Genomic DNA, 25,193 nt, shown 5'->3' with positions numbered 1-25,193 from the left:
CTGCAAGCCTTGGGCTCTCCGGGGCTCGTCAAGTCCATCTCGCCGCCCCCCCATCCCCGCCTCTCTCTTCTCCACTCTCAGAACCCCCCTGTGTCCGCGAGAAAGCCGCCCTGTGAGGGAGGGAGAGAGAGAGAGAGAGAGAGAGGCAAGAGAGACTCGTGGCTCGGGCACGTCAAACAGAACCTCGTGATTTCAGGGATTGCCATAGGTGCAAGGGCCGTGCCGTGCCACCTGGTCCTGTTTCTCTTTTGGTTTTTCGATTTGCTTCCTTATTTTCTGCTTTTTTTTTCTTTTCATAATTTTTTTTCCTGTACGCAAACAATGGTTAGCATTCTGCTTCTCATTGTAGGTGTCAGTCTAAAGGGCCCTGAAAAGTCGCCAACAGTGAGACCAGCCGCGGCGGCGTCGACCGGTCCCCGCCCCGCTTTGTGGCTTCTGGAAGGTCCGTCCCATCATGGATCCCTCCCTCCCTGGCCGGGATCCTGTTTCCCAGGCCCGGCCGGGTCTTTCTTCTCACCACACCCCCCCACTGCCCTGTGTTATTCGTCGGCGTCGTCGGCCCTCGCTGCTTCTGTCTCACATTGCCCAGCCCCAGCAGGATGCGTCTCGTTGGGAGGCGTGTGCAACAGCAGAGGAAGAAAGCAGTCGGGTGAGTTTGGGGTGCAGTCGGGTACTATTTCGCCTCTGTCGACCCACGGTCCAGCGCCTCCAGCTGCCCTTGGCCTCGCGCTGCCATTGCGCTGGCCTCGCTCGGCTGGCGCGGGGGGAGGGACGGCGCCCTCCAAGCATCTCTCCGTCCCATCCCAGCGCCCGACCAATCCAGTACGTTGGGCCAGGTGCCTCGATGCGTCCCCCCGGCTTGGAGGTTGCTTGTCTGCGACACGCCCTTCTTGCAGATCGCTCAATCGGCGCCGACAGGGCAGGGAGGGAGGCTGCCCCTCCAGCCGTGCCATGACATCCCGCCATGCGCAAGGCACAACCATGTGTACCTTGCACACACCATGCATCCCATGCCTCACCTGCACTGATGATTCCTCGACCCAGCAGCGGCCTGAGTTAGTGCCTACCTTGGGTGCCCGTTCACCAAGGTTCCAGTAGGACATGCCCCAAACTGCCACCTACTAGGTAGGCGAGACCAGGCCTTGACTCCTCTGCACTGCAGTGCCAGAGAGAGCAGCAGCAGCAGCACCTCGGGCCCTTCAGTGGCACGCGCGAACCTCCAGCCTGGCACGTACTGTACCCCCTACACTGTACGTACTCGTACTAAATACTGCCCGTACATGGACGCTCACACGCACGCGCGCACGTACCCGCAACTGCACCCAAGCACGCACATGGCCGCGCGCGCGCGCACACACACACGCGCGCACACGCACGCCTATCCACTGCCCAACTTCTTCCCATTGGCGGTCCAACTGGCCAGCCAGCCAGCTCCCGCAATTCCGCCCCCCTGCCCCCTCTCCCCCGGTCGAGGGCAGGCAAGGTATTGTCCCCCCCCCCCGGGCGCTGAGTGGCTAGTGGCCGGCTTCCAGGGCTTCCAGTGCTTCCAGTCCCCTTCTGGATGACGCCGCTGGTTCCCCAGGCGCTCGCGTCTCCCAAAGGCTCCCACCCCCCCGTCCATCCGCCCATCCACCACCACCACTAACTTACCACTGCCAATCCATCCATCCATCCTCCCATCCCACACAAACCACACACACATCCATTCGCGCAGCCCGAGGCCACACAATCCCCAGCGCCCAGCACCTCGCGAACAGACAAGCCATTTCCTCCTGCTCCCTCCCCGCTGGCAAGAGAAGAGCCATACCAGGGTTCGTGCCACGAGGTAGCCAAGGTACCTACCTCTCTTTACCTTCCTCACCTTGTCACACCACCACCATCCTTACCCGCCCTCCTCCTCCTCCTCCTCCTCCTCCTCCTCCTTCAGACTCGACTCCCGTCCCCGTCGTGGCCTGGCCTGGGTCCCGGTCCCGCCGCTGGTGACTGGCCATCCATCCATCCATCCATCCATCCACCTGCCCTGCCCATCTATTATGCATCTGCCTTTCCAGCGCTGCCGCTCCGCTTTCCACTCAGTCAATTGCGCAACGGCCGCCGCCTCTCTTTCACCCCCCCTCGCACTCGCGCCTTTTCACTTTCCTGCAACTCACTCGGCCGCCACCACGCATCATCATCGCCTTGGCCGTCGCCATCCCCAACACTCGTCGTCGGGCCTGCGTTTCTTCGACTTTTCGTCCTAATTTCTTCTAATCCCGAATCGAGCAGGCTCAGTCTGGACGGCCTCGCCGCCGCCTTTCGCCCACCCCATCACTGTCTTTCTCCGCGCGCAACTCGGCACTGCCTGCGCCTTCTACTTCCTGCCCATCGTCGTCTGCGGCAACCCGGCCTCGCCCTCGGCGGCCATCCGCTCGATCCCGCCGCTTGCGCACCGCCGCCCCCCGCGCCCGACGTGAAACCGCGAGAGCGCACCGCACTTTGCACCACCCGCCGGCTGCCGTGTTCGCGAAGCGACTGCCCCTTCCAGCCATCTCTGTGCTGCCGTCGCACTGCCTCGACTCGTGCGAATTTCTCCTCCACGCCCACGAACCGACCAAAAGGACACCCGTCGAGTCCCCCCCCCCTCCCTTCTCGAAGCGACCGTCGCACGTCAAAACTAGCGCTGCTCCCTGCCCGACCCTCCCTTTGCCCGTGTGGTCAACGTGCTCCAGTCGCGAGACTGGTAGCTTTTCGTTGCCACCATGGACATCATGGACCGACTCGCCTGCCATGTCATCTATGTCAATCGCGGAGCCGCCGAGGACCGCCTCATCCAGGCCACCCCCGGCGATGCCTCTTCGCAATTCTCTCCCGGCCCGAGACACGATGGCCTGCGAGAAACGGTCCAGCCACTCTTAGACGCCTTTGGTGACGGTACGCTGCACCACCTCGCGCGCCCCGGGAGCGCGCAAACTCGCTTGCAATGTGTCGCCTGCTAACTATGTCTGCGCGCCTTTTAGTTCACGTATGCGCTACCGCCAACTCTTGCTTGTCCAAGTTGTTCGAGCTCCAAGACGATTCAATGATGGATATGACTCCGACGCTGGTTCTGCTGGATACGCCACACGACCAACACCTGCAAGAGCCCCGGACGCTGTCCCACCCTTCCATCAACAGACCAGACTCGCCCTCTTTGACCGGTACCGCCGAAATCCACACGCCCGACGAGGAGCTTTATGGCCTGACATTGCTACAAAAAATCATCACAGAAGCCCACCTTCGAAGCATGTCAAGGCTTGTCGTTCCAGTTCCCCTCATCAGCTATCCCAACTCTGTCGTCTGCGCCCCTGGCCAGCAGATGACAGATGGCGCCGTCGAGACCACCACCGCTACTGACGCTGGCAACCTTGCCTTCCATCGCCAGCTGATAAGGAGATGCCTGGACCTGGGAGCCGTCGATGTCATCGTCAGTCCGCTTAGTGCCAAGTGCGTCACTTCGCTCGAGATCTGCGCGTACAAGGCACATAGAGATGCTGCGCGGGAGCAGCAGGCACAGATGGAGATCGCCAAGGGCCGAAAGCGATCCTGGGTCGGCGTCAATGAGCAGAAGCCTTTTGCCTATCTGCGCGAGGCCATGGTCTCGGGGCTCATGAATGGCATCTGCCGCATGGACGAGGAGAGCCAGCAGATTGCCAGTGCTCACGTCGCCGTCTCGGCAGAGCGCCAGGCCGACATCGCCGTGGCTGTTGGCGAGTGGCACTTTTGCGCGCATTCCTTCTCGGACGATGAGCTCCTTGTCGCCGCTTTGGTCATGTTCAAGCACGCTTTGACGGTGCCGGACCTTGAGCGCTGGCGGATTCCCACAGGTGAGGCAGCTCGGACAGGCAACAATCAGTAGGGCTTACATGTCCGCTAACATGTCTTCTCAGATCAACTCATCAGCTTCTTGGTCGCCTGTCGTGCTGCATACAACAGCTTCGTCCCCTACCACAACTTTCGCCACGTCGTGGATGTGTTGCAGGCAACCTTCAACTTTCTCGTCCACATTGGCGCTCTGCCGGCATATTCTGCGGCCCAAAAATCTAGTCAGCCGGCCGACCGGTCCCCGTTGGCGTCACTTCTCAGCCCCTTTGAGTCGCTGACCCTCCTCATCACGGCCATCGGTCACGATGTCGGCCACCCGGGTGTGAACAACGGCTTTCTCTCGACGCTCAACGCCCCCTTGGCGCAGCTCTACAACGATCGATCTGTGTTGGAGTCGTTCCACTGCGCCGCCTATTCTCAGATTCTCCGTCGATACTGGCCTGCGGCTTTCGAGGACCGGAAGATGCGCAACCTTATGATCAGCTCAATTCTCGCCACGGATATGGGCCTTCACTTCGACTACATGAAGAAACTAGGGGACGTACAGGAAAAGCTACATCACAACAACAGCACCGAGGGCTGGAACGGCCGTCAGCAGGAGGAATCCAAGGCACTGGCTTGCTCGCTCCTGATCAAGTGTGCAGACATCAGCAACGTGGTGAGTTCATGTGTCGGACTGTGAGGTGACGGAGACTCCGAGCTAACACCGTCCACAGGCAAGGAAACACAGCACTGCTCTTCAGTGGATGCACATCCTGGCAGAAGAATTCTCTCGACAGGCTTCTATGGAGGATGAACTGCAGATCAAGACGTCGCTTATGGCGACTCCCAAAAAGGATCTGATCTCGCTGGCAACCGCTCAGCTCGGCTTCATGAACATGTTTGCGATCCCCTTGTTCCAAGGCGTGGCCGACATCATGCCCGCGATGCGGTACACAGTGGAAGAGCTCGAAACGAATAAGATCCTTTTCGAGCACAAAGTGCAGGAGGCAAAGGCCAGCCAGCTTAGGACCGATGCAGACAGGATACGAGCACACCGCGAGGGTACTTTTTCCCCACGGACGAGGAGCTTCGTGGCCGATGCCGAGAACGGCTCCAAGGCACAAGGTCAACCGGCTGGCAGCCCACGCGCCATGACGGATGGCGTGTCAGAGAGCGACAGCACGCCCACGGCGATGAACGACGTCGAGCGCCACGGCGAGCAACCACTCCCGACGGCGGCGGCGCTACACGGCGCCGAGGAGCGAAAGGGCCCCAATGGCTTGCCCTTGTCGTTTGACCTGGCGGGCGGCGACGGAACCAGCAACCGAAACCGGGGCGATAGCGGGGCGGACAGCAAGACGTCGGTTCCGTCAGCGCAGCAACGATGCAGCGAGGCGACGGATGGGAGCGCAACAGGAGCATTCGCGGGCGACTGGCAGTCGCAGGCTACGAGCGCAGCGACCGGCAAGGCGGCTCTGTCGCCCAGCACACAGGGCACGAGCATTGTCAGCAACGATTCGATGGAGAGGACCCTCAGTGCTCCGGGTGTGAGCTCTCCTCGTCCCGGCACGAGCAACCACAGTTCCCCGACGGCAGCCTCTCAACGACAGAACGGGCGAAGCGAGGAAGGACCGTTGGCCGTCGGCAGCATAGGCAAGGCCGAGGGCAAGTCGCTGAAGAAGAAGCCCAGTCGGTTCAGGATGAAGGACTTCCCCTTCTTCCGGCGAAACAAGGGCTCTAACCCTTCAGTGGCGGGTGCGGACACGCCAACATGAGGGGTGGCGGACCAGCAGATGACCGGATGTGGTTGGCATTGGCAGCAAGCGCGCGAGGGGGGCTGACAGGACCCTTGCCAAGCATCTGCGAACGGTGGCAGTTGCATGGCCATGCCGCTGCTTACCGTGGCTCATGAGCTGTTCGGTACGATGCCGAGGGGGTCTGGCATACGGGCTTGGGCAAGCAAGCCCGCGATGAGGCGCTCCGTTGCAGCGCCCCCCTGGTTGCCAAACTCATGGGCGTGGTTTGCACGCCGGCAGGCTCATGAATACGTGTACATTATACTTTGGGAGACTTGACGGCCGGCAAGCCGTGTACATGTTTGGGATTCTGGAAAAAGGTGTTTGAGTAGGGCGGCGTTTGCGTGCGGCATTCGGGAGACAGGCACGGCGGCTGGGAGAGCCAGCGCCTGGTTGAGGCATGAATGAGCAACGGCCACGAAGCCTGCCGCGACGGCAGCAGCACGTTGGGCAGACGGGGCGAGGGAAGGAAATACCAAACAGCGCTGTGCAGGTAGAGGACAATCAGATGTCTTTGTTTCGGGAAGCCCATGAATGTTTTTTCCAGGCCCATCCATGCGCGGACGACATGGACTTGTGCATGTGTCATGATTGGAATAACTGCCACGGGGGCGGCGTTGGCCGAACGGGCTTTATGGGTAGGCAGGCGCGCTAGGCACACACGACAGATATTGTTTGTTGAAAGGCTTGTGTCACGCACCGTTGCCGACGACGCCGGAGCAACAAGCTGACTGTTTGTGTGTCTTGTCTTGTGGTGGTCGAGCCGTTGCGGCGAACGAACGGGGCGGCGGGACAACGGTGGCCCGTCCGACCCGACGACACCCACCCACCTTGTAGTGCAGTGCGGAGAAGGCCCCTGGGGCGCCGATTGGGTCCCCGGTATCGAGCCGCGCCCGCACGCGGAGAAGTCGGCGTCTTTCCGGGACTTGCTGCTCCGGTGCGCCCGGAGTGGGTGAGTGCTTCAAAATCATGTTGTTGAAACCTGGGATGCTGGGACTGTTGGCCACGATTCCGGCAAGATAATCTTGCCCCACCGGTGCCGAGGTTTCTGTGTACTTCGTATGCATGCATGCATATGCGCTTGCCTTCCTCCGTCTCGCCCCTCTCCCGTCCCTGCATTGAGGGTGAGGGGGGGAGGCAACTTGAACATGGGATGGCGACATACGTTTGCGAGGAGAGGAGGGGTGGAGAGTTACCGTCATGAAGTCATTGAACGGCTAGTCTACGACTCGGGGGCCACTGTTCGAGTGAAGAAAAGAAGTGCAAGATGCTGTCACCTGTGTCTCAGGATGGCGGCCCGAGCGGCAGCGCGGGGGAGGAAGGGCAATAGCAGTTGGGGGTTATGGCTACGGTTGTTGATCCGTGTAAGTGCTGAGCTGAGGGACCCGTACATCCTGTTTATTAGATCCTGAGCTGGGAAAGCGTGGGATAATCTCACCTTGCCCATACGTGAAAGAATCGGCTTGGAAATCGTATGTTCGGACCAGGCCGGTCTGGTCTGGGATTGCGTGAGAAGCTGCTCCAGGGCTGCTGGGGACACCCAGGTCATTGGGACCGGAGACGGAGCAACGAACGGACGCCGCCACGGAGGAGCCTTTTGGCGGCGGGACCGGGGTGGTGATGGCGGCGGCGGCGGCGGCGTGGGAGCAACCGGGGAGCAGTTGCTGCTCTTGACAAAGGGCGAGCGGGCGGGTTGCTTTGCTTCTCGTACCGCCCAGATAACATACGAAAGCCATGACAGTGACAACTGTGCGCGGCGCCGTCGACCGCCGGGGATTGATTATAGGTTCGCTCGCTGATCGGGGTAGCGTTGCGTCGCGTTGCGTCTCGTCCGGTCGCCCAGCCCTGCCTGGTCGGTGCCCGCTCTGCCTCGGCATGCCTGCCCATGACGGGTAGCAGCCTGTCGACAACGGCGGCGGCGGGCGACACAAGCCTGGGGAAATAAACTGGGGCACCTCGGCATCAGCAGTTGAAGCGCGCCGTGGCGTCGACGTCTGGGGTGCGGATTGGAGGGAGGCCAGCATGGCATGGGTAGTAGCGCAGGTAGTCGTCCAGGTAAGGCAGGGGCGCTCACAGTGGGAGCGGGCGGCTTTTTGGGTGGATTACTTGTGCAAAGCTGAGATGTATGTATGTATTATGTAGTATCGTAGGCTGGTTTGGCCGAGGGGAAGTAAGGTAGGGAATCGAAACAGCCTCTTCCCCCGCCCCCCCCCCACCTGCCTTGCCGAGTGTGGGGAAGTGAGCCTGGAGGTTCTGAATCGGGTTAGGATCCCATGGGCAGGCAGGACGGCCGTGCACTGGCTGGCTGGCTGGCTGGCAAGAAGTCGCCTCCATCCCGCCTTCCCTTCCCCCAGTTCCCCATCTTTTGTCGGTGATTAAGCGGCAGGATCAACCTGCGGCGTTCCTTCTTCGTCTCGTGAAGCGGGCCAGTCGCACTCTTATCAAGTCGCCTCGCCCTCATCGTCGTGCATTGCCCGCCCGGACCTTGGAGAAAAGCTGCCTGGCAAGCGTCGCGTCGCGTCGCATCAAGCTCCCGTCTCCTCTCCCCTGCGCTTCTCACACGCCCGAGTTCTCGCCCCGGCGCGGCCCCGGCGCGGCCCCTTCCTTCGCCGCTGGCCGTTACGCCCACTTCCCCCCGCCCGCCCGGTGGCCTGACGCCAGACCGGTTCTAGCGCCAAGGGGGTGTTGGTGATCCGATCGAGCGAGACAGCTCCCCTGCCCACACCAAAAGCTACCGAACGGGGCAGCCAAGTCGTTCCCGTCCCGAAACCCTGCGTGCTGCCACATAAATACCCAGTGACCCCAGGTCCCCAGCGCGCCCATCAAAGCTCCACCCCTCCCGGTGGACTTCTCGTCTCGTCTCGCCTCTGGTTTTGCTCCAGCATCCTTCCGTCCTGCCGAGACGTGGTGCCCGCTGGCATCTCTGCCTGAATAAAGCAGAGGGACGCCGTCTGGGACGACTCGAGCATCCTCGAGGCCCTTGCTTGGACCCAACGTACAACAAGACCCTCACCACTCACCCGCCATAGTACATCATGGACCTGCCCGCGGAGCACACGCCGGTGGCAACGCCCATGCCCGACCCACCATCCGGCGACTTCATGACGGTCGAGCAGTGGGAGACCTTCTTCGCCCTTTTAGACGGCATCATCCCCGCTGTCGCGGAGGCCTCCATGTTCAGCGAAAAGGCCTATCTGACCTTGTCGACATCTGAGTACGAGAAGCTCCTGGATCGCGGGACCGGGTCGCTGCTGGAAGCGCCATCCCGCGATGCTCTCAAGGAGTTCTTGCGATACCGCCCCTCAGATGATAAGGGATTCCGTCTTGACGTCCTCAATACCTTGGCACTTGCACCGCAGAGGAAGCAGCTTGCCAAAGTCATGAACCTCCTTGGGTAAGACGTCCGCTTAAGCAACGGCATGAAGAGCAGGGCGTTGACACATCTCACCAGCACTCACTATGGTAGCCTCCTTCTGACTGGCTACTGGAGTCCCGTCACCCAGCAGCCCGTCAAGAATCGCGAGGCCATCATAAGGTCCTGGTCACAGTCTAGGCTGTCCAGCCTCAGGATGCTCGCCAAGGCTCTTGTCACAGCAGCCCACAAGGCCCACGCCGTGTCCAGCCCTTACTTTGGCTCCCTCTCCGGCTACACGGACGTGCCCGTCAACTGGAAGGCTGGCGACGGATACGACTACGATTTCATCCAGGTTGGCAAAGGTGACGGCGTGCATGAGATTGCTACCGATGTGGTCATCGTCGGCTCTGGTTGTGGTGGTGGCGTCTCCGCAAAGAACCTCGCCGAGGCTGGCCACAAGGTCATCGTAGTCGACAAGGGTTATTACTTTCCTCCTTCCCAGCTGCCCATGACTCAGAGTGCCGGCGCCAAGTACCTTTACGACCACGGCGGCGTCACCATGACAGACAACACGAGCGCCGGCATCGCTTCCGGCGGCGCATGGGGTGGCGGCGGCACCGTCAACTGGAGCGTTTGCTTCCGTCTGCAAGACTTTGTTCGCGAGGAGTGGGCCGCCAAGGGCCTCCCACTCTTCAAGTCGTCCGACTTCGACGACTGCCAAGACCGGGTATGGGACTTCATCGGTGCCAGTAAAAGCGGCATCCGCCACAACCACAGGAACCGGGTGCTGCTGGACGGCTCGAGCAAGCTCGGATGGAAAGCCGACTCCGTTGAGCAGAACACGGCCAGCAAGGAGCACTACTGCGGCCAGTGCCATCTTGGTTGTGGCTCGGCCGAAAAGCGCGGCCCTGCCGTGGCCTGGTTACCGGCCGCTGGCGACGCTGGCGCCGAGTTTATGGAGGGATTCGAGGTGCGGCGCATCACCTTTGCCTCGGACGGCATCACCGCTACGGGTGTGGAGGGACTCTGGACCTCGAGGGACTCAAATGGCCAGTTACACACACCACTGAGCTCTCGCACCCAGCGCACCGTCCGAATCAAAGCCAAGAAGGTCATCATCTCCGGCGGCTCACTGTGGACTCCAACGATCCTGCAGAAGAGTGGCGTCAAGGTGAGTAGCGTGGCAACACGTCAACGACGGCGTGTACGTAGAGGTTTCTTTGGCTTTGGCTGACAAGATGCTTAGAATCCGAATGTCGGCAAATACCTGCACCTCCACCCCGTCAACTTCGTCTCCGCAACGTTCAAGGAGGATGTGCGGCCATGGGAGGGTGGTATCATCACCAGCTACTGCGACGAGTTTGAGAACTTGGATGGCAAGGGCCACGGCGTGAAGCTGGAGCCCTCATGCATGGTGGTACGTTGAAGACGGAACGCCCCCCCCCCCCCCCCATCAGCTTAGAGTGTGCTTTGCTGACCTTGCCTCAGCCGTATTCAACATACGCCATGCAGCCGTGGTACGGCGCGTTGGATGCTAAGCTCCTGAGTCTCAAATACCGTTACCTCAACACGTGGGTTGCGTTGACCAGAGATCGAGACTCGGGCCGCGTGTATGCGGATCCCAAGACGGGTGACCCGCGCGTCGACTACACCACGTCCGACTTCGACCGGGACCACACGTTGGAGGGTGTCCAGGCTCTGGCCAAGATCTGCTATGTGACTGGCGCGACGGAGATCCGGGCACATCTTGGCGGCCTGGAACCTTACGTTCCCGACGACGGGGGCGAGCGCCAGAGGCAGCACGTTTCCGGGAAAGACCCCGAGTTTACGGACCCCACGTTTGCAGCATGGCTGAAGCAGCTGCGCAAGGTCGACAATAAGCCGCCCTTTTCCATCTTCGTGTCGGCGCACCAAATGGGCTCATGTCGCATGAGCAGCAACCCTGGCTCGGGCGCTGTGGACCCGAACGGCAAGGTCTGGGGTCATGAAAACCTGTACGTGGCAGACGCGAGCGTGTTTCCGAGCGCAAGCGGCGTCAACCCGATGGTGACGGTCATGTCGATTGCCGACTGGATCTCGCGAGGCATCGCGAGGGAGCTCAAGTAGGCCGGGCCTGCCCCAACCCCGGGCAGCAACGGAAAGGGAGAGGGCGATCAGCATGTGCGTGATATCAGTGAAGAATATGGTAGCGAGTTTTCCGGATACCCGGGTGCGTCGAAATGAGTGTACAGTGTAATGGATCGTTGCGGCAGACGCGCTCAATCTTCAAGGTGAGCCGCGTGGCTTCTCTCTGCCATGTTCTCGCGTGACACTGTGTGAAGGCGAACGAGAAGATGCAGCTTCCGCAATGAGCATTACTGTGAAGACGGTGCTCAAGGGGGCAAGGAGAGAGAGAAAGAGAGCGCGCGCCCACGACACCAAGACGACGACGCCGTGCCGCTACGATGCGGAGCCGGAAAGCGGGGTGGATGCCTTCACGCGCTTTGCGATCCCTCGACTCATGCCGGAGGTCACGTCACTCGTACTAGAGACTCTTAGGTGCCTCGGGACGATATGGTCAAGGAAAATACCCAGTTACCTAGTCGGGTCCGGCGCTTGCGCTCATCTCACCGAGGTAGTAACGTAAATAGATGACGGGCGGACGGACGACGAGAGGACGCGGGGCGACCGACGACGGCGACGTCAGAATGCGGGGTGGAGGGGAGAGCCAGGGGGCCGCCGCTGCACGGTTTATTACAGGCCCTGCGTAGTACGTAACTGACGTTACTCCGACCACTGTGAAGTCTACGGTATGTACAGGGGGGGGGGGGGCCAGATGTGGCGGTGCACAGCCACAAGCCTGGGCGGCGGGCGGGCCAAGGACGATGTTGACCAGGGGGGGGGATCCCAGGCATTCGGAGACGCCGAAGCGAGAGGCAGAGATGGAGACAGAAAAAGAGAGAGAGAGAGACGCACAATGAGCCTCGCGGACCTGCAGGACGCATGCAAGATGGTAGTTACAGTACACGTAGCTCTCACCCAGCTGCGCATGGGTAGGAATGGGGTTGTGAGCCGAAGAAGCGAGCATCGTGACGTGTGGCATGGGGCAAGGAAAGGGCGCAGACAGGCAGATGCAAGCGCGCGCCATTTTCCCGAATTTTTTTGGGTCTTTCTCTTTTGCCCTGTCTTATTACTGTGGGTGTTGGCCTGTTCCCAGTCGAGACCTAGGGGAAGAACACCGAGGCTGTTGCTCCTCTTTCGTGCGACAATGAATACGGTACGCCACAGACAATTTGACATCCTCACCGTTCGTAGCGGCTGGCTGGCTGGCCGGCTGGTTACCTCCCTGCACAGATCTGATCGTGGCTCAAGCACACACACTCGTGTGTCGCCTCTGATGAATACGCACGCACGCTACTGCCGTTGTCCGACGCTGCAGACTGACTGGGGAAAGCGGTCCGAGAATGGCATTTCATGGTTGTGCGAGTGCGGATTTTCGCGCGCAGGGTAGGCAGGGGCAAGGGGGATCTAAGAGGCATGTTCAATTTTTCGCCACCCCGGGCGGCACGTGGCCCTCGTCTGTTTGGACGCGGATAGCAGAGACAGACCACGATTTTGGATTGCTCGGGACGGGGGTCAGCGTCCACTTGACTGGAGTGGCAGGCAGAAGCAATCATGTGGCCCCCTGATGGAATTGTTGCCCTCGCCGTCCACGGGCTTGAGTGAAGCGACGTCCCTTTTCTTTCCCCCCATGTCTTGGCTAATGCATGTCCGGGGCCGCGTCTCCTACCTGCTTGCTTGCTTGCTTGTTGTTCGCACGTAGTGCGTAGTCAGAGTCAGGAGACGGATCAAATGGCCGGCGGGGGGGGGGGGGGTAGCGAGCTGTCGAATCGACGCACCATGCCAAAGACATTGCCACTCTGCAGGCTGCAAGTCCTTGCATCTCGTGACCTCATGCCGCGTCCTTGCGTCACGAGCAACGACGCCTCACGCAACACCATCTGCCGTGCCCTACTGTTGTGCTACCTCCTTCCTACAGTATGTACTTTGTACGTACCAAGAGCGAAGCTCTCTCTCTCTCTCTCTCTCTCTCTCTCTCTCTCGTGTCCCCAACTTTTGTCCACCTCGTATGTCTGTCTGTGCTGCACGTGTCGTCATCGCCCGCGACCAGCGCATCGTGAAACCTCCCCGGGGTCGGGGTTCGGATCTCTATTCTTGTCAGCCTGGAGGGCCCGCCGGAGGGCCGGTCGGGCGGCGACCTTAGGCGTGTCCTTGCAGAACGCTACCCGCGGGCTGCCTCCCTTGGCGCAGAGAGAGACGTCCCAAGCTGTCAAGACCTGCGGGGGGAGGCCGATCTTGCAAGAGACAAAGGGCAGTACTGCCAGGTAGTAAGGGGAGAGAAAAAAAATCATCTCGGTACATGCAGGCATGCATGCATAGTGCATGCATGCAGGGACGCAGCGTGGAGCCATCATGGTTGACTCGATGAAGACGATGATGATGATGATGCCATGTTGCCTGTGAGCTGCCTTGTGCTGTTGGGTCCGCCCAAAAATAGATATCGAGTTGCCTGGCACGGGCCGGGCGGGGGACTCACTAGCATTGTGGCACAGGTGGCGGTGACGCGCCTCACTATTCCTGGGTGCTGGCGTCCACCGTCCCATCGTCCCAGCGGTCGCTGTTCGGCTCCACTGCCGTGCCTGAGCTTGTTGATGAGTAAGTGCCTGTATGCCCGCCCAAGCTCCATCCCTCCCGCCGTAGCTCCGCCCGCCCAGGCCGGTTTTCGTCCAAGGCTCCAGTTTCCGGCAGCACGGTACGGGCAGTGGGGGAGGATCCCGGCAGGCCTGCTGTAAGGTCCCAGGGAGCCCTGGAGCGCTCATCAACCGACGATGCCACAATTCCAGTACGTATTACTACAGTTGTAAACTTTGTACCGGTACCTACACGGGGTGCCCAAGGTACTCCTGCGTCGATGGCAGAACCCGCCCCGAACATCGGCAGTCGCGCGGGGCCGCCGCTGCAACGCAACCATTGTGCTGATGAGCGCACCTCTGCAAGCTCGACCTTGCCCGCCTTGCGCGGCATAGGTGCAGATCGGGCGCCCCTTAGTTACCGCCCGGGCCAAGGCAGCAGCTTTGGGGCCAAGCAGAACCAAGGGGAAAGAAACAAGGAACGGCGAGTGAGCAGAGCATCGTACCCTGCTCAAGTCAAGAAGGGAGGGGGGGGGGGGGGCACGTTTGGCGAAAAGGAAGGAAGGAACCTGCCGTCAGCGCCCGGCCAGCCACGTTCCAACATTGTCGGTAGCCCAGGTAGGTACTACAGCAGCACCTACCTGATAGTGTAGGTATGGGTAGCGGCTGCCATGGATCGGCCGAAAGGGATCATCAAACGCACCGCTGCAATGAATGGGCGGCGCGTAACATCACCGTCGGCCGTGCCTTCCGCCCCAAAGAGTCGACCGAGAGGCAACCTTGAAACCTGGGAAGGAGGCGCGCGGCGGCGGGAAGGGGCGTGCTGGCTGAGGCCTTGGTCGCGGCACACGCGCACGATTTTGGTAGCTGAAGCCCGGATGTCTGCACTCCACCCTGGTTCAATGCCGGCGCTCCGTCAAAGCCGCCGAGACCTAGCTCCTTGCATCATATCAAAGGTAGTATTGCTGCCATCTCCGTCTGCATCCGCCGCCCGCCCATCGACAGCGGGAGGAGACATGGTCGATGCTTGACCCCGGAGAAGCATGATGGACGACCGGACTGACGGACGCAACAAGCCTTGCCTGACAGTCCCAGCGGCAGTCGCCTCCCTGGGCCAGGCAGAAGCAAAGCGAGTCACGCCGCACGCACACCACGCAGACTCCGGTTAGCGCAGCCGACGTCGCACACACGTACGGAGTGCATGCATGGATGCATGTGCAGAAGAATCACAAGTCTCACCTTTCTTGAGATGCGACGCGACGCGACGAGGCGAGACGAGACGCCGGGGTTTTCACCCCCGCTACTACCTACCTTAGCTTACGTACTGTATGTACTCCGTAGGTCGAGAAAGGGTTGGCAATGCAACCACGCAACTGCCGCCGAGCGAGCACCGAAGCCTGGCAGAAGTTCCAGACGTTGTTCGACTGGCCCCGGTTGTGCGACGGCGGCCCGCCACTGGCTTGAACAACAACAGCCCTTCGAATGGACATGCAGACGGAGCAGGCAGGGAATGCTCCGTCGCCGTTTCGTTTCGTTAGACATTCCGCGACAGCATCGCCGACTATCAGATCGACGGCTGGGGTATCATGGCCTGGCGGCCCCTTGATGACTTCCCTGCTTGGCTTGCTCGATGCTGCGGCGGCCCGGCTCCCTGCTCTCTGCACGAACATAATTGCTCTTTCGGCTCGGCCAACGGAAGAGCATCCAGCAGCCCCTCACGCTAAGGGATCCGCTCAGACTTTTGAAGCTCGAGACGGTGCGCCATCACCAAAGCCTCGACATCTGATCAAAGTCGACTTACAAGAGGTGATTGGCCTTTTCCAGCCAGCCAGGAGCCAATCACGCTGAGTGCGCGTCGCGCTCCTGTCGGGCAACTCCACCTCATGCTGTGCAACTCCACCCCAACACCACCCTCTGGCCGGTGCCTCGCATCCTCTCTTGGACGCCATGTCCAATCAGCAACTCTAGGCGCCCCTGTCCGTCTGGCAACCTTCTCAGCTCACAGCCGCTGCTAGCATGGATAGGCCCTCTGACAACATAGTACGAGACCACCCACTCACTTCGCGCCCATCTGCCCTCAACCTTCCATCGCCATTTTCTTCCCACGCCCCCTTCTTCAGACTCCCCAGCCTGAACAAGCGGCCAAATCCAGTCCTCACTCTGCCGCGAGTCCCCGCGTTACCCCGTCCTCCCCTTGGACGCCGGGGCCGGGCTCATCAAACCCGTTACAGGGACCTTGAAAGACATTGCCCAACCACCGTCGAGTATCGCCTCGCTGACGACGGGCGAAGTTCACGGCATCTGGATGCTTTGGCCCCGGCGGCGAGGGAGTAACCGCGCCCTAGGGAGCGGCTTGTCCCAAGAGGGATGGGATGGGGCCGTCGCACAAAATCGACAGGCCGATCTCAGCGTTACACCCCGAAGGGCGAGAGAAGATTGCCATGCTTCAGGCCGACCCAAGGAGTTTCGGGCCTGGTACGAATGGAAGCAGCCTCGAGTCCGGCTGGCCGGCCGGCCATCCAAAGACCCCAACTTTGCATCCGCAGCTGCCTGTACGTGAAATGCTAAAGACGTCCTGAGTTTGATGACACCCACTCGCAGTTGGCAAGCGTGCCTCCCGCATGCGGTGCTTGCCCGCCTCGAGTTGCACCCTCGTATCCTGTGTACGCGGCCGACAGCGTGGGTGCCAGATGTGGACAATATGTATGCAAGTCATCCTCACAGACGTCGAAGTTGTCCTCTCATTAGTGACCGCGGCCGGGAGGAATGGCTGACACGGCATGGGTCCCTACCATCCCATCCCCAGGACACGGGGACAAGGTCAGGCCCTATGCGGAAGTCTGGCGTCCTGAGTCACCAGGGTGAACGATTATTGGGGGCGGGCAGCTCTCCCCAAGGGGGAAGTTTCGGAGTCGATGGGTCCTGGTCCATTGTGCTCATCTCCGTGTTGCAACTTGGCGCCTATATGGACTCTGCGTGCCGCCAAGATGGCTTACTCGGCCACGGTTTGACTCCGGCTTGCCACAACGTGCATGATAAGCGGAGCAGCAACGCTATTGCGCCCGGCGGGACTTACACCTTGACCATTCTGGCCTGTATGGTTTGCTCAGGAGTACGATTCGTACAAGGCACGCGAGTTTGAGGACATGTTGGGTGTGGATTTCCGTTGGCTGCGCGACGGCGCAAGCCCACCAATATGGTGGTGGTTCAATGTGGCTTCGACGAGGCAGACACCCCAGCATGTCAACTCTCACAATCGACGGTGAGGAATTGGGATACGCAGGGTCGGTGGTCTAGGGAAGTTCCAACTCAAGTATGGTGTTTTTCTTGAATCCAGGCGCGGACGGTGCTGGGCCAGCCACACGGCTCCAGGTTCCTGGAACACGATAACGTTCGAGGAAGCGCCGTGGGGACGGGTCTTGGTCTCGCTCCAGGGCGGCAGCTGACTGAGGGCCTGGAAAGGCATGCCGAGACCAGAGGGGGACCGGCCGGCCACCCCTTCTGGCCTTCTTGGCTTCGGAGAGAGTAGGCGCTTGACGTCGTGGATGGCCGTTGGCTCCGCAGCTTCCGTGGGCCGTGATGGCTCTGGCCTTGGCGTCTCTCGTCTCGAAATGTTCGCGAGACAGCAAATTGCATCATGTCGACGCTGTCGACAGACGTTCCTTACCTACCGGTACCTACTTCGTACCTGGACAGCGGATACATTGGACAGGGCAGGCTTGCCTCAGTGGGCGGCGGGCGTGGCGTGGCGTGGCGTATTGGATGCGATGCGCCCTTTCAGCTGAGACTAATACGCACGAAGCGGCATGGGCGCTCCGGGCAGGGACTCGTCCTGGTTGTCGTCGGCAGAGACGGCGCACCACTGGAACCGGGATATGCAGGTCGCATCAGCACAGCCATGTTGTGGAGCGCTGGCTGCAGTACTAGCAGCAGCAGCACCGGAAGTCGCCTTGGCCGTCAGGTCCGGGTTCCATTGTCGACGGCCAGTGCGAGGGGCGAGAGGAAAGGGCCTTTGGCGGGGCCACCCGGGAGAGAGTGTGGCGGCGCCGTGATGGTCGGTGGAAGCTGGAGGCCGGCTTGACGATGGAGACAAGGCAGGGCGGGCGGCCAACGCCAGCGGCAACAACACAAAGACAAGGTATCCAAGGTATAGTACATTGCCTTATGCGTCCAGTTCTCTCGCGAGCGAGGGCCTCGACACCCATCGGGCGACGCCTGCAGGCGCGCGGTGGAGAGGCGTGCGGCGAGCGTCGGCGCTGGCGCTGGTGCTGGTGCGATGGAGCCGGGTTGGAAGTTCCCAAGGTACAGTACATGCATTCCGTCCCTGTGGCATCAGGCCGGAGGTGACTTCGCACACCACTTTGAGAGCGCCAGTAACTTACTCACTCACTCAGCACTTGCAGCATCGCCGGTGCTAGGCATTCATGTTACTACTAGGTACTACTAGGTTAGTAGGTTGACGGTAGGTACGAAGTACCTGTACGAGGGACTGTAGGTTCCATTCAAGTTGCTGGAGACGGGCCCTCCGCACCACCCGGGCGCCCCCCCACCACCACCGCCACCTGCATGCACCATGGACCACACCTATGCATGCACCAGCACAGCTGCTGCTGCTGCGGGTGGCGGGTGGGCTGCCCTGCCCTGCCCTGCCCTGCTCTGCCCTGCCCTGCCCGCTGCCGGCGACCACCTTTGCCAGGTCCATCCAGCTCCTCGGCTCCCTGTCCACATCAGCGGGCGCAACGACCGCTAAAATAGGCCGGGCGGTAACGTTAGGTGCTACGAAAGGCTCCATCAAAGGTATAACTCACCCGCGCAGCCCTCCCCTCCATCCCCGGTCCTCTCACCTCCCTCTTCTCCTCACGACACCCTCGTCCGCCCTTCTCTTCTTCCCGGCCGCGGCTGCTCAGCAGGCGATATAGCACCGACAAACAACCACGACAAGGTCTTTCCCTGCTCAGCACCGTCGCCTCCCTCTCGCCTTTTTTTTTTTGCCTCTTCTCTTTCAAGTGCCCTCTTCGCAACCCTTTGTTTCGAGTCCCTGCCCTCCCTCTCTGCCCGCCCCGTTCCGTCCGCGCACCGTCCCGACAACCCCGCCAACGATCGCCCGCCCCGAGCGCCACTCCCTGCCGACCAGAGGGACGAGAACCGGCACACCCAGTCTACCAGGCCACCGCCGCCCCGCAGCGCAACCGCCCACCAACCCCCGAGGACGGTGTCGACGTCGACGACGACGACAACAACCAGCTCCACAATGCCCGTGCAGCTCCTGCCTGCGTCGGCCGCCGCCTTCGCCCCGCGCGCCTCATCAGTCAACGTCGTGCTTGGCTCCAAGGTCGAGCCGTGGCTCACGCAGACGCTCAAGCGGATAAACCGAGTCAAGCGCCCCCTCAACAGCGTCCCGCAACATCAAAGATGCCTCGCCGAGACGCTTTCGTCGCCCAACGCCATCTGGACACTGGCCTCTCTCATGTTGCCCAAGCTCCCCGACGTTGAGATGCCCAAGGATCCCCTCGAGAACCTCTTCAGCTACCAGCTCATCCACATCGAGGCTTACATCGTCCACGTCGACATGGTGCTGCGCAACGAGGTCGCCTACAAGCTGACGACGGATTCCATCGATGCCCTGGTCGAGTATCACAAGGAGATTCACTGCGTTGACGCCAAGGCCAACACGTACGAATGGTCCGAGAAGGAGCAACAATGCAAGAAGCTCCACGACGACTTTGTCCAGGCAATCAACAAGTTCGTCTTCCGCGCCCATGTTTCGGCTCTCGAGGGTCTCGAGGAGGAGGGTGCTGGCGAGTTGCTCTGCGGCAAGAGCGAGGAGGTCAAGGCCAGCCTCATGGGCCTCATGAAGCCCCTGCTGCCTCCCCCGCCCCGCGTCGTCGACGTAGTCCGCCAGCCGCCCTTGCTCCCCAGCTCACCCATCAACAGCCTGTGGTCTCAACCCGCCTCGCTGCCCGCCGTCGACGCCTGGAGAGTTCTTCCCTCTAGCCCCAGCGTCACATCGACATCTGCCGACTCCAGCCACACCACGCCTGTCTGGGCCAACATGGCCATGAGCGATGTCCAGATCCCGTCTCCGTCGCCGGCCTTTAGCCAGCCGCACTCCACAGCTGGGTTCTTTTTCAGCACGGCGCCGGTCACCGCCCCGATCCCGGCTCTACCCCTCCCAAGTATGCTGGCACCGTCTCAGTGTGGCGTCAGCAGCATCGGCATGGGAGGCATGGGCCCCATGGGTGGCATGGCCGGCATGGGCAACTTCGGCTGGGACCGCTACCAAGAATACGCCACCATCATGTGACAACGAACGCCCGCCACCGAGGACAGCTATCCCGCAGTCACGACATCATGAGGCCACTGCGCCACTCATTGGACGGGACTGTTCAGCCGGGGGCGTCCTACATCACAACCAAACGTCTTGACAGCGATATAGAGCTTCATCATTCACGCGACATTGGCATCACGAGTACGGCGTTTCTTTTGCATCGGGAACGGAGTTTCATTCAACTCGACAAATATCCACACTTGTCTGGGGATGGTCTGACGAGGCCTGACTCATTTCTTCGCGCAACTTAGCGTGAGCGCAATACCCCCAACATCATCGCAATCGCTATCCCTGTCATGGGACTGTTACAACCCTCGATACCACAGCATGGACTGGATCCGCGGCGGGCACCTTGGAAGCATATTCACACACTGGGCGGGGACCATGAGACACGAGCGGCTTGCGACCTTGTCCTTCTTTTTTCTATGCAATTTTTTTTTCGCTTTCCTTTTTCTTTTTAAGCGGTTGGTTCCTTTGGGTTAAAGATAAGAGGAATGCAGCAATGCACAATCTCGGCATAGCCCGATGACAGGCTCCCACGGATTCGCCATACTTCGATTCTCCACGACATTCTTTTCTTTTACATTTTGGACACAAATGGCATTCTGGAGGCTTTTCCTCGGTAGATACCCCGGCTTAGACGACTGTCGCCCCAGGCTCACAATCGTCCCTATTTTTTGGACCTCGATCATGTTGCGCCTATATAATACGCGACGACTCTTTACGATTCGACGAACGAACATGACCCAATCTCATTGAGCAACGATGACGGAACAATTGATGGGGCAAAGAAAGACCTGGCTTGAAGCCAAGTCGCCGCCGTCTCCAACAATTTATCACCGCTCAATGCCTGAGTTTGTTTCGATCGAAGCATGAGCTGGACTGGTTTCAGCCATCGACACCTTCTGAGGAGCCGTCAATAGACACGTGCTTGGCCTGACCGACGAAGGAAGTATCCGGAATACGAATCCGAAGTCGGCGGGCGCTGACTGTCTTCGAATCGAGTGTTGCCTAGTAATCAACTAGACGGATTATGCGGCATGTACCAGGAAATTGATCAATCTGCTGGGAACGACCGAAGAGCTGGATATGACATCTTGTCTTCCGCTGCGCGGAGACGATGTGCGAGCCTCTTTGATGTTGTTTTTCTCATGGGTCGTACCCTTTTGATGGACTTGAACGGTGCCTCTGCACAGCTCCCGACCCTGGCCCCTGACACAGCCACGCGAAGACCATTGCATACATGGTCCCCGATGCTACGTTCTCTCCGCTAGCCAGAGAGGAACCTAGCATCGGATGCGATCACTAGCAGTGTCTTGGTTGTTCTATCGCCACTCATACCGGGTCGGGACCAGTCATCGAACCTTGTTACGGCCCACGAGATCATATGTAGCACATCTCACTACATCACCCAGTGCCCCGTCCTCCGTCTCTCGCGAGATGGGGGATGTGCTCCTGGAAGAGTGCGGGCACTGGGGGCAGGGCTTTCCGCCACATGCGGGCAACACGGTGGTCCGCGACCTCCCGTGCTCTGCCCCTGGGCCGCTGCGCGGTGCATGTGTGCGTGCCCTGTTGTCCCCCCTGCTTTTGTCCCCCCCCAAGTCTTGAGATGCTGGTTTTTAATCTCCGCGCGCGCTCTCGCGCCGGGAGGGGGGGGTATTTAGCCTTACACCTCGCTTGCGAATCAACGGGAAAGGAAACGGGGAGCGAAGAAAAGGAAAAAGGAAAATCTCATAAAACAAACTCTTCTGCAAAGGATACCTAAATTACTCACCCACCCACCCTACTGACTGTTTCGACCCCCCCAGACCTGCCCTGGCGGCAGGGATGACGGGCGAGCGAAGCCCTGGGAACTTGACCCAGGAAAGGAGGGCAAGCGCAGCGAGCCGCTCTGGTCGGGATCCCCGTAGGAGGGGGATGATGAAAAGGGGGGCGTCTGGTTGTGAGAAAAGGAAAGGCTTTCGTTCTCGTTTCTCGCCCAACCCCCTCTGTCACCCTCCCTTCGGGGGCTTCGTCTGTCTCTTCACGCACAACAAGTTATTTCTCTAGTTGTCGCCCTATTAGTTAATATGAACACCAAATACTGTTCAAAACGTCTGCCTACGCACTCCCGGCCCGCACGTGAAATGACCTCGTCCTGCTTGTGTGTGCCTGCTCCCCCTTCGCCGTGCGGCGTGGCCCCCTATGAGTTACTAGTTTGTTAGTCTTGACACAACCGACTTCTCGGACAGCCAGCCCCTCCCTATCACGCCCGACTTGTCTCAACGTAATGAAGCAGGCATATTTGATGCCCAAGGGCTTCTTCGCACACAAAGCAAGGCAAGACAACACGACCTGGAACCTGTTTGTCCCCACTTTGGCATTGAGGGACAAACATCACCACGCAATATCGACACGAAGATTCACAACCTTAACAGATATCTGACGTGTTACTCGGTAAATTAATCTCCATCTGGTAACCGATTGCAAAAGTATATCAAGAGTCGTCTCATGGCACATTCATCATCGCGTCGCCGACAGCGCAGCTTCCGTTACTTGACCTGCTTCTCCGTCTGTTCCCTGATGGCCGTTCCAAGAGCGGCATCGACGCGCGAGAACATGTCGTATGTCCGGTTTCGAGTGTCCTGATGAGCGGCGCTCAAGTGGCCGGCAACGTTGCCAACAAAGTTGTCTTGCTGGCCCGGGGTTCGGCCGAGCACGTCCCAGAGCCCCTTGGCCTGGACGTAGTCGTCGTCGTTGACCTCCTGGAAGAGCGCGTGGACCGCGGCGCCCGACCACTGGTCGTGCGTGTTCACGGGAGGGGCGGGCGTGTAGGTGAGTTTCCTGTAAGAGCTGGGGTAGCTGGGGTTGGCACCGTAGTTGCCGTTGACGGCCATAGCACCGTCTCGCTGGAATGGGTTGAAGGGATGCAGCGGGGCGTTGACCGGAATCTGCTGGTAGTTTGTGCCCAGACGGTGGCGGTGGGTGTCAGGATATGAGAACAGGCGCGACTGCAGGACGGGGTCTGCCGAAGGCTCCACGCCGGGGACCAGGTGAGAAGGTGAGAAGGCAACCTGCTCGATCTCGGCGAAGTAGTTCTCGACGTTCTTGTTGAGGGTGAGCTTGCCGATAGGCCTCAGCGGAACCTCCTTCTGCGGCCAAACCTTGGTCAGGTCGAAGATATTCCAACGGAACTTCTCGGCCTGCTCGGGCGTGAGGACCTGGACGTAGACGGTCCAGGTGGGATAGTCACCCTTCTGGATAGCTTCGAAGAGGTCCTGCGTGTGCCAGTCGGGGTTCTCAGAGGCCATCTTGCCGGCCTCAGCATTCGTCATTGTCTTGTTTCCCTGGTCCGTCTTGAGGTGGACCTGGGTGTACACGAAGGAGCCGTCGGGCTTGGTCCACTTATGGGTGTGTCCAGAATAGGCGTTTATGTGGCGGTAAGAGTAGGGCGTGCCGCGGTCCGAAAAGAGCTGCATGACCTGGTGGATGGACTCCTGATGAGTGGAGAGGTAGTCCCAATACATGGTGGCATCCTTGAGGTTGGTCTGGGGGTTGCGCTTCTGGGTGTGGATGAAGATGGGGAAATTGGTGGGATCCCGAATGAAAAAGATGGGCGTGTTATTGTAGACCCAATCCCAGTTGCCCTCATCGGTGTAAAACTTGGTGGAGAAGCCTCGAGGGTCGCGGGCGGAGTCGGGCGAGCCCTTCTCGCCGCCCACGGTCGAGAAGCGAGTGACGCACTTGGTCTTCTTGCCGACCTTGTTGAACATGTCGATGGAGGTGATGTCGGTGATATCATGAGTCACCTCGAATTCACCGTAGGCACCAGCACCCTTGGCGTGGACCACTCGCTCAGGGATGCGCTCGCCTGTGGTTCCGCTGTCAGCGACTGCAAATGGGACGAGAGTGAGGAAGAGGGGATAGGCCTACGGTCAAAGTGCGCAAGCTGGTCGATCAAATGGAAGTCCTGGAGGAGGAGGGGCCCCATGGCGCCGGTACGCTGCCAGCCCGAGGGGTTGTTGACGGGAGCGCCATTGGAGGTGGTGTAGACGGGCCTTTCGTCATAGCGGTAGGTGGAAGCAGGGGCTTCGTTGGCACCCATTGCGGCGAGCTGTGTGTACGTGGAGTGATGAGTGAGAGTACACTGAGATAAGTCAAGGAGCTCTTTGAGTCGCGGTATGGCCCGAGTCGTGATCACGAGTTGCCAGAAGGGAAAGTGCACACAAGGAGCAAGAGCGGATGAGGAGCTTGGGGCAGGAGGAGTGGAGGGATCTATATACCTAGTACTCGCACACTCGTCGCCAGGGCAGGGCAGGAGGTAGCCGCCACTGGGAAACTGGCTTGGGGGAAACGACCAACGAACGCAACGTACCTAAGTAGGTATGTACCTACCTAAGTGTAGGTACCTAGTACTATAGGTAAGGTACTAAGGACACTCGGCGCTAGACGAGATGCGAGGAGGGTCTGCCCGGTGGAATGGACACATGGGATATTTTACTACCTAGTACTACGTCAGGGACCACAGTAGGGAACGTTGGTACTTGGTAAATACTAGTAACACTTGGCGGTAGGCTCTGCTCTGACCGCGGGTGCGTATACATAACGAGGGCAGTTGGCATCCGTACCTCAAGACCTCGCAGAGGCGAGGCTGGCGAGGTACGATAGTACGTACCCCAGGTACAATTTACTCAGTTATAGTTCCAACGCGGGCGGTGGCACGGCCGCACCGTGATGGCGGTTGCACCGCAGCGTGGCAGACGGCAAGGGTTGGAGGGGGGATGGATGGGATGGGAGGGGAGCTCTTGCCTGCCCCTGTTAGCCCCGGCGCCGGGATCCCGCCAACCAACCGCATCGCTCTCATCGTCCGATAATGGCTAACAGCCTCGCCGGCCATCACTAGGTGATGAGTGGTGTGTGCCTGGGTACGTACGTACCTACTGCCCACTGTCTACGCCCAGCCGGGGCAGGAGCGAGCGACACATCGGGTGCCGCGGCATTGGCGGCGAAACAGGCGAGCGACCGGGCTCTGGGCGGGCAGGCGCCTCTCAGGCCCAACCCTGACGTCTCTTGGCAGAAACGCACCCACCAACGTACTACTAACTTTTCAACCGATGGGCCCAACCCTGCACAGCTGCCGCTGCGTACGTACGTGCTACGTAAATCGCTACGTCGGTAAACGGGCAGGCGGCGGGGCGCACAGGGGTGGGCTCTTGGGGGGCCCTCTGTCCCTCTTTTCCTCC

General features: G+C 60.2%; 4 protein-coding genes across 4 annotated transcripts; 3 read left to right on the top strand and 1 right to left on the bottom strand.

The window, feature by feature from the left end:
• The first annotated feature begins 1,623 nt into the window (after positions 1–1,623).
• Positions 1,624–6,145, top strand: PDE2 (3',5'-cyclic-nucleotide phosphodiesterase). Its single transcript, XM_047981934.1, has 4 exons — positions 1,624–2,910; positions 2,997–3,842; positions 3,906–4,498; positions 4,557–6,145. The coding sequence occupies exons 1-4, from the start codon at positions 2,739–2,741 to the stop codon at positions 5,595–5,597; spliced, it is 2,652 nt and encodes an 883-aa protein (XP_047837895.1). The 5' UTR covers positions 1,624–2,738; the 3' UTR covers positions 5,598–6,145.
• A 1,822-nt stretch (positions 6,146–7,967) lies between these two features.
• Positions 7,968–11,243, top strand: JDV02_001043 (uncharacterized protein). The gene is made up of 4 exons (XM_047981933.1): positions 7,968–9,012; positions 9,070–10,144; positions 10,220–10,390; positions 10,462–11,243. Exons 1-4 carry the CDS (start codon positions 8,654–8,656, stop codon positions 11,077–11,079), a joined length of 2,223 nt encoding a protein of 740 aa, XP_047837894.1. The 5' UTR covers positions 7,968–8,653; the 3' UTR covers positions 11,080–11,243.
• Positions 11,244–18,894: 7,651 nt separating this feature from the next.
• Positions 18,895–19,947, top strand: JDV02_001042 (uncharacterized protein; the record flags this gene model as incomplete). The annotated part of the gene is made up of 1 exon (XM_047981932.1): positions 18,895–19,947. One exon carries the CDS (start codon positions 18,895–18,897, stop codon positions 19,945–19,947), a length of 1,053 nt encoding a protein of 350 aa, XP_047837893.1.
• A 2,041-nt stretch (positions 19,948–21,988) lies between these two features.
• CAT1 (Catalase) lies at positions 21,989–24,276 on the bottom strand. The gene is made up of 2 exons (XM_047981931.1): positions 23,884–24,276; positions 21,989–23,821 (listed from the first exon to the last, which is right to left on the bottom strand). Exons 1-2 carry the CDS (start codon positions 24,053–24,055, stop codon positions 22,503–22,505), a joined length of 1,491 nt encoding a protein of 496 aa, XP_047837892.1. The 5' UTR covers positions 24,056–24,276; the 3' UTR covers positions 21,989–22,502.
• Between the last annotated feature and the right edge of the window lie 917 nt (positions 24,277–25,193).

The sequence above is a fragment of the Purpureocillium takamizusanense genome, chromosome 1, assembly GCF_022605165.1.
Source record: "Purpureocillium takamizusanense chromosome 1, complete sequence".
In the NCBI taxonomy this organism is placed as follows: Eukaryota; Fungi; Ascomycota; class Sordariomycetes; order Hypocreales; family Ophiocordycipitaceae; genus Purpureocillium; species Purpureocillium takamizusanense.
Note: the sequence above shows the minus strand (reverse complement) of the source record. Positions and strands in the feature narration are given on the sequence as shown.